At 45.1% G+C, this 8,415-nt stretch overlaps 1 protein-coding gene across 1 annotated transcript in view; it reads left to right on the forward strand.

Annotated features, from left to right (window-relative positions):
• The window catches only part of EP300 (E1A binding protein p300), a 264,101-nt gene extending 255,983 nt beyond the window's left edge, over positions 1-8,118 (forward strand). Inside the window, exons 28-29 of the mRNA XM_068242112.1 lie at positions 1,647-1,928; positions 5,820-8,118. Of these exons, the coding sequence (XP_068098213.1) occupies positions 1,647-1,928; positions 5,820-8,012 (2,475 nt within the window). The 3' untranslated portion in view covers positions 8,013-8,118. The remainder of the gene's footprint in view (positions 1-1,646; positions 1,929-5,819) is intronic.
• Positions 8,119-8,415: the final 297 nt, after the last annotated feature.

The following is an 8,415-nucleotide window of genomic DNA, read 5'->3' on the forward strand; positions in this document are numbered from 1 at the left end:
AAAAAATAAATAAAAAAAATCCGGTGGTGCGTGAAAGACTGGTTCAGCTGCCTGTCATGAGCACCAATTTACAGGCAGACGCTGGCAAGTCACAGTGCACCTCTTGCTCTAAACTTTGTGTCTTCCCTGTAATATTTGGTATAGTGGGGTCCTTGGTTACCATTGGCACCAGCGATCCAATGACCGCACTTGGTCTCGGATCAGCTTGACATTTACACATTTATAGCAGATAATGTAGACCATAGACGCCTGCAAGCAGTATAAGGAAATTTATTGGCTTCAATCAGAAATGCATGGTGTTCATGTCGTCGGCATTCTTCGTTACAGCACCAAAGCAAGAATATGATCATCATTGCAGATATTGTGCCTATACTGCCTATAAAGATTTTTTTTACATAACCTGAAAGTGGGGGACTAGGAGTCTGAACACCCTTAAGGGCCCTTTCACACTAGAGGGCTTTTTCGGCGTTTTAAAGAGACCCTGAAGCCTCTTTAAAATCCTTTTTTCTTTTTTAACAATCCTGCTTAATACATTAGTCCTACCTAAATTGCTGCATTCCCGTGGCTGTAAGCTATCTAAATCCCAGGGGGGCGATCTGGGCAGCGCTTCCGTGTGAGGCAGGGCTATGAGCTGCAGCCCTGTCTCACACGCGTCTGTCAGCGCGGATCGCCGCCTCAGCCCCGCCCCTCTGTCTTCCTTTGCTGAGAGAGGCGGGGGAGAGGCGGAGATCCGCCGCTGACAGACGCGTGTGAGTCAGGGCTGTGGCTCATAGCCCTGCCTCACACGGAAGCGAAAAGGGGCAGCAAAATCCACGACCAAGAAAGTCGTGGATTTTGCGGGGGAGAGGGAGGGTGGGTTAGGGGGGTGTTAGATAGTTTACAGCCGCGGGAATGCGGCGGTTTAGGTAGGGCTAATGTATTAAGCAGGATTGTTTAAAAAAAAAAAAAAATTTAAGAGGCTTCAGAGTCTCTTTAATGCCACGGCCATAGTTGGCGTTTTCCAAGGTAAAATGAAAGTCCATAGACTTTCATTTTACCTTTCACACTTAACGCTGCATTTTGGAGCATTGCGTTTTGAAGCTCCCAGGAGCCTTTTTAGGGCTGACTGCGGAGTTTCTCATTACAATTGATAGTAATGTGTTGGTGTTAAAACGCCTTCAAAACGCCTGCAGCCAAAACGCAGCGTTTTAGCCTTTTACCACTGCCTGTAGCGTGAAAGAGCCCTTAGTGGCCAATAGGTTTATAATATTGTCATGATGTTTTTCCCCTGACAATATTGTGGACCTATTGGCATTCAGACTCCACCACCACTATCCTCTTATGTCAAATATCTTAATAGGAAGTATAGCCAGCACCTGGTTTTAGCAATGTATTAAAAGTTAAGTTTTATTGACTCCTCCTACAACCTGCATAAATTGTATTTTCTGATTCAAATCAGCTTAGTATTTATGATTCTTACAATCCCCAGCTTTTGTTTTTAAGGCGGCGTCGCCTGCGTTTGTTGCTGTATGAAAAAGTTACCATTACTTTGCTTGTATACTCATAGCATGCAGCTGGGCAGTCTTCAGTGCACCACCCTGTACTATGATCACTTCAGTTTTAACTCTGTCAATTTAAGTAATTTAAAAATTCTTTCCTACTTGCAGGTCTTCTTTGTTATCCGATTAATTGCTGGGCCTTCTGCCAACTCTCTTCCCCCCATTGTGGAACCAGATCCACTAATCCCTTGTGATCTTATGGATGGACGTGATGCTTTTTTAACACTTGCTAGGGACAAGCATTTGGAATTCTCATCTCTCCGTAGAGCCAAATGGTCTACAATGTGTATGTTAGTGGAGCTTCATACCCAAAGTCAGGACCGATTTGTCTACACCTGCAATGAATGCAAACACCATGTTGAGACTCGATGGCACTGCACAGTGTGTGAGGTATGAGATCTGTCATTAGATTGCTGCTTTTTTTCCCTCTAAATTATGACGTTCATTTCCGTCTACTACTTTGTTCATTATGTTGATCTTTTTTTATGTCCACATAGTACACCAGTTTATAGGGGGGGGGGGGGGGGGGGTGAGTATGCTCTATAAGCCATGTGGTTGCAATTGCACAAGGTAGTTTAAAATAACACAAGTCATGTGGATCAGGGATATTGGAAAGTAGGATGACACTCCTGGGGCAATCTCACATGTAAATAAAGTTCAGTACAGAATCTTTGAGACTTGATTCTCTGCAAAGATTTACTGAGCTTTAACCTACAGCTTACCTAAACTGACATGAGTTAAACATGGGTACATAGTGTACTAGTCTTACTAGAGAAGTTGTCTGAGATTATTTCTAAAGGGAACCTGTAGTGAAAAAAAGTGACTGGGGGTAGGGGATGCCCTGGGTTACTTACTTTAGGTACTTACCTCGGGAGGGGCAAGCTTCTGGATCCTTAAAATGCTTCCCTTGTCCTCCGCAGCCCCCTTCCAGCATTGGAACCCCCCCCCCCCCCCCCCCTGAAAGTCTTCTTGTCAATGCAAATTGGGGCCTTGCTCATGCATGCTAGCTCTGTTTTGTCGGGCTGGATGGGTCTGCGGTACTGCACAAGCATGAGTAGCCTGTGCAGTAGCATGGACCCAATAGGGTTCGGCTATTTCCGCTGGAGCGGGACAGTGGTACTGTGCATGCATGCAGAGGCCCCACTTTGGGGTTCCGAGTGGTGGAAGGGGTCTGCAGAGGACTACTGGGGTAGCCTCCAGAGGTAAGTATCAATATATATGCATCGCAAACCTCCAGCTTGCTTAATTAATTTTGTATTGCAAGTGTTTAAAGAAAAAATTTTTTAGCCCAGCTCTCAGAAGTCAAAACATTTGTATCTGGCTGAGGAAATTCTGCTGATAACAAAGCAGGGTTGTAAAGTTCAAATGGCTATTTCATTCGTTTTGCAGCTGAATGAGGCTGATTTTAAAGCAGACTACCACAACAGCTGTTTCGAATTGAGTCTTAAGGTACCCATACAACTATCGACTTGGCAGCTGGTCGACCATCCAATTCGATATTTATCGAATCGGATGAAAATGTGTCGACAACTGCATGCCCGATTGGCAACGCGCACAATTTCAGGTCGGTCAGACAAGCTGCAAAATTGTGGGTCATTGCGGTCGATTGGGTGCGCAGCAGTAATGGTGAATGATGTCGGGACCACTGCAACAAAACCCCCATCTGTTCCCCTAGTGCGCCGCTGTTCTCCAAATCCGCCGCTCTTCTGTTAGTTCTATACGGCCGCACGTATAGGGCTTATGGAAAAGCAGCGGATTCAAAAGGCAGGCACCGTGACACAGGACAGGTAATGTATAAATGCACATATGCATATTTATACATTAGGGGAACATCGGCGGGCTCATTCTTTGCACAAGAGATTTCATGCTGAAATTGGTTGGTAATCGGCTTGCGGTGTGTGGGCAGCAGACAGAACTCTCTAATACGATATGATCAGAGAGAGATTTCTCTTTGTCAAATCTGCCCATCATCGCTAGCTGTATGGCTACCTTTAAAAATTCAGTCATTAAAGAACATATGAAGTGAGAGACATATATAAAGGCCGTCCTATTTATTTCCTTTTAAACAATCCCAGTTGCCTGGCAGTCCTGCTGATCTTCCTGGCATCACACACCTGAATTAAGCATGCAGCTAATCTAATCACTGCAGTAACACGTGATCTGCATGCTTGTTCAGGGTCTATGGCTTAAAGGATTAGAGGCAGAGGATCAGCAGGACAGCTAGACAATGAGCATTGTTTAAAACGTGCATGTCAAAATCTGGCCCTCAGCCATTACATTTTGCCCCAAGTGGTTCTTTCCTACTTTGCATTTTGTTTGGCCCACTCTAGACCACCAGGGAAGCTATATTGGTGGTGAAGCCATATTGGGGGAGGGAGAGGGATAGCACTTAGCACCAGGGATCTGTATAGGGGTGGTATGGGGCCACTAGACAACAGGGAACTTTATAGGGGAGGGAGGACCACTAGACATCAGGGAACTGTATAGAGAAGCGAGTCGGGACACTAGACACCGGGGAACTGTATAGGGGAGTGAGTGGCCACTAGACACCGGGGAACTGTATAGGGGAGTGAGAGGCCACTAGACACCAGGGAATTGTATGGGGAAGGAGGAGGACCACTAGACACCGGGGAACTGTGTAGGGTTTGGAGGAGGGGGGGGGGGCAATTAAATACCGGGGAACTTAATAAGGGAGGAAGGTGGCCAGTAGACATTGAGGTTGGCCTGCGACTAAGTTCCAGTGCTCAATTTTTATTTAATAAATATGTTAGCTTCCATATATCCCGCTGACTTCAGGTGTGCTTTAAACTGAAAATAAAAGTGAGAATGCTGAAATGTTCTTTTTACCATTAGTAGCACACACTATTATCTGAGCTTTGATTTAAGACCCAAAACAGATTTTCTAAGGCCATTAATGTGTGAATTTACCCTATAATTCACCTAGGCTAGATTCACACTAGAAGGCAAATTGCACCATTTTCTACAACTTACTAGTCCGGCATGTCGAAAGATTCTGTGTTAACCATAGGATCCTTTCAGACATGTTCTGATGTCCATTGTTAACAGAGCTCAATGGCTCTTACTACACAACTTTACTTAACACACCAGGCCGGAATCAAACATGTCATAGAATAGAATAGATAGTATGGGGGGCATGACCTGTGTATGGAGGACACCTATTCAGGGGTTCTTTACTTTGAATACTTATAATGTTCAATATATTATCGCAGAAAATCGTTAAGGCTAATGCAGCGGATCAGCACTTCATACTTGCATCCCCAGGTTCTGGACCATCTCCTCCGTGTCCTCTGAGCCTTTCCATCCCCTCTGGTGAGATCAGTCTGTCACGTGACAGAAAGCGATTTCACCTTAGAGAGGGCATCACCCAGAGGACAGGAGGAAGAAATACATTGCTGGATCCCAGCGAGTTCTGAGTAGGGGCTGCAGAAAATCTCTCCTGGGTGTAATTTTTTCCAGAGTTTAGGGTCTAATGCTGGGAATACACCATGCGTTTTTTTGGGGCAGATAGATGGCTGGATAGATAATATCCGACAGGTCCGATCTGATTTTGATCGTGTCTATGATTAAAATCTAACGATTTTCTCATAGAAGTGAATGGAAATCGATCGGAAAGTAAATCTGCCAAGATAAACTCATTGCGTATTTCCAGCATAAGAGTGCAAAAACAAATTGTACTGTTTAGTCTATGAAATCTGGAAAGAATCATACCGCCAAGGAGGTTAAAGGGCTCTTGGATGCTTTCCTTCTATTGAAAGACATCCATGACTAGAAGTACTAGGTAATCCCCAGCAATATTGATCCAGGGATTTTATCTGATTGCTACCTGGAATCAGGATAAAAAAAAAATTTCAGGGCAATTGGTCCCTTGTAAGGGCTTTTTGCCTTGCCTTCCTCTGGACACACACGGACACACACACACCTACACCTCTAGTTTTGTACTAGTACTATATGTTCTGGTTCAATTCATTGGGATAATGTTTTTTTTTTTTGTTTTGTTTTTTCAACCCAACTGACTGTGTAAATTGTTCTCCGTTACCGTGAGAACAATGAAGTGGTAACAGCAGATAATGCATCGAATCTGCTGTGGTCTAGTGAGAAGACAGCCTTGCGTTGAAATCAGGGTTATATGTAAAACGCAGTGAGAATTTTGAACTTCGTGTAATTGCCTTTTGTATTGACATGGACTATTATCTCTATGCTTTTTTTGTTTGTATTTTTCTAATGCTCCACTTTTTTTTTTTTCCCCCCCCCTCTGTTTAGGATTATGACTTGTGCATCACATGTTACAGTACGAAAACCCATGAACATAAAATGGAAAAACTTGGTCTTGGTTTGGATGACGAGAGTAGCAACCAGCAGGCAACAGCAACACAAAGCCCTGGAGATTCTCGAAGGCTAAGTATTCAGCGTTGTATCCAGTCCCTGGTTCATGCTTGCCAGTGTCGCAATGCAAACTGCTCACTGCCATCTTGCCAGAAGATGAAGAGAGTGGTACAGCATACAAAGGGCTGTAAACGCAAGACAAATGGAGGATGTCCAATCTGCAAGCAACTCATAGCACTTTGTTGCTATCATGCCAAACACTGCCAAGAGAACAAGTGTCCTGTGCCGTTCTGTTTGAACATAAAACACAAGCTTCGGCAGCAGCAGTTGCAACACAGACTTCAACAAGCCCAAATGTTGCGCAGGCGTATGGCTAGTATGCAGCAGAGGACAGGTATAGTAGGTCCTCAACAAGGTCTTCCTTCCCCAAATTCAGCTGGTCCAACAACACCAACTGGGCAGCAACCCCCTACATCGCAGACTCCCCAGCCCCAATCACAACCATCTTTACAGCCTCAGCAAGCTCCTCCTAGTAACATACCACCATATGGTATGCAGCGTGCTCAATCTTCTAATAGTATGTCACAGGGCAAGGCAGTGGGGCAGGTAACACCTCCTACACCACCACTGGGTGGCTCTGTCCAGCACTCTGGTCCCCCTCCAGCTGCTGTGGAGGTGGCCATGCAAATTCAAAGGGCCGCAGAGACTCAAAGGCAAATGGCAAAATCACAAATTTTCCCACGTCCGATGATGAACTCACACCAAATGCAGCCCATGACTGCCATGCAGTCTACAGGAATAAGTACACAACAAGGACCTCGAGGACCAATTCTCATGGATTCTGGCATGGGGCCTTCAGGCATGTCACAGCCTCAGCAACCAACATTACCACCACAGCCACCATGGGTACAGAGCGGACTTTCTCAATCACAAGTCATGCAGCCTAACATGCAGAGACCCCCTATAATGCCTGTACCGCAGGCACAACAAATGAATATTAACCCCCAGGCGGGTATCGGACAAGTGTCTGGAACGGGCCAGGCAAAACAAGGTTCTTTGCCCCATGCTGCACTGCATAATCTTCTCCGTACCTTGCGTTCCCCTAGTTCCCCAATGCAGCAACAACAGGTGCTTAATATCCTGCACTCTAATCCCCAGCTGTTAGCTGCCTTTATCAAGCAAAGGGCAGCTAAATATGCCAGCACCCAAGGTTCACAGGGTGCTGGCAATATACCAGGGATGCCCCCCCAAGGAAATCTACCACAAGTCATGCATCCCAATGCAAACATGCAAGGTATGAGTCCTATGCAGGCAGTAGGACCGCGAACCCAGCAGCCACAAGCCCCTCAGCAGTCTCCTCAGCAACCCCCACCATCTCAACAGACCATAGCAGGATTGAATTCACAGGGCCAGCCGATCAATATGAACCATGCTGGTATATCCCCTCAGTTCCGTGAGCTTTTGATTAGACGTCAAATGATGCAGCAGCAACAACAACAACAGCAGCAGCAGCAGGGATCTCCTGGGATGATAAACCATAACCAATTTCAGCAACATCAGGTTATGAGTGGATATACACAACAACGATTTCAGCATCATATGCAGATGCAAGGTAGCATTGGACAGATGAGTCAGTTACCACAAGGAATGTCTAGTGATGCAAGCAGCAGCTTGCAGACCTTCCAGCAGCGCCTCCTGCACCAGCAGATGGGATCCCCAGCACAGCAAAATCCCATGAGTCCACAGCAACATATGTTGCCAGGTCCTGCTCAGTCCCCTCACCTGCAGGGCCAGCAGCTGCCACCTTCATTAAGCAATCAAGTGCGTTCCCCTCAGCCAGTGCCGTCTCCACGTCCCCAGTCTCAACCTTCCCACTCTAGTCCATCCCCGCGCATGCAGCCTCAACCCTCTCCGCACACTGTTTCTCCACAGACAAGTTCTCCTCATCCAAGCATGGTAGTTGGACAAGGGAACCCTATGGATCAAGGACATTATGGGAGCCCAGATCCCACAGCAATGTTGTCTCAGTTGTCAGGACTTCATGGAGGGGGCGTATCAGACTTGGCTTTGAGTGCTGACAACTCGGACCTTAATTCTAACCATCCACAGAGTACACTAGACATTCACTAAGAGTAGTTTGGATGAAAGGAGTCCAACATCTTGATTCTTCTTTCTTTGGGAGTAAAGACTATAACAAATCTGGATAAAAAAAAACAACAAATGAAAAAAAACTTTATTTTCTTCTCAGACTGACTTTTTATACTAAAGAACAGCTGTGATTCTTTTTTTTTTGGGGGGGGGGGGGGATTTGGAAGGGTGGGAGGGAATTTAGGATTTGTGAATATTTTTCAGATTTTTTTTTTCATAATGTTATAATATATATATATATATATATATATATATATATATATATATATATATATATATATATATATATATATATAAATATATTTTCTTTTTAAATTCTTGAGACGCTGTGTTCGATTATAATGACCCGCAGAGTGTGGGGAGGGGCATATATTAATATTGTTGT

This window comes from Hyperolius riggenbachi, chromosome 6, assembly GCF_040937935.1.
Source record: "Hyperolius riggenbachi isolate aHypRig1 chromosome 6, aHypRig1.pri, whole genome shotgun sequence".
Lineage (NCBI taxonomy): Eukaryota > Metazoa > Chordata > Amphibia > Anura > Hyperoliidae > Hyperolius > Hyperolius riggenbachi.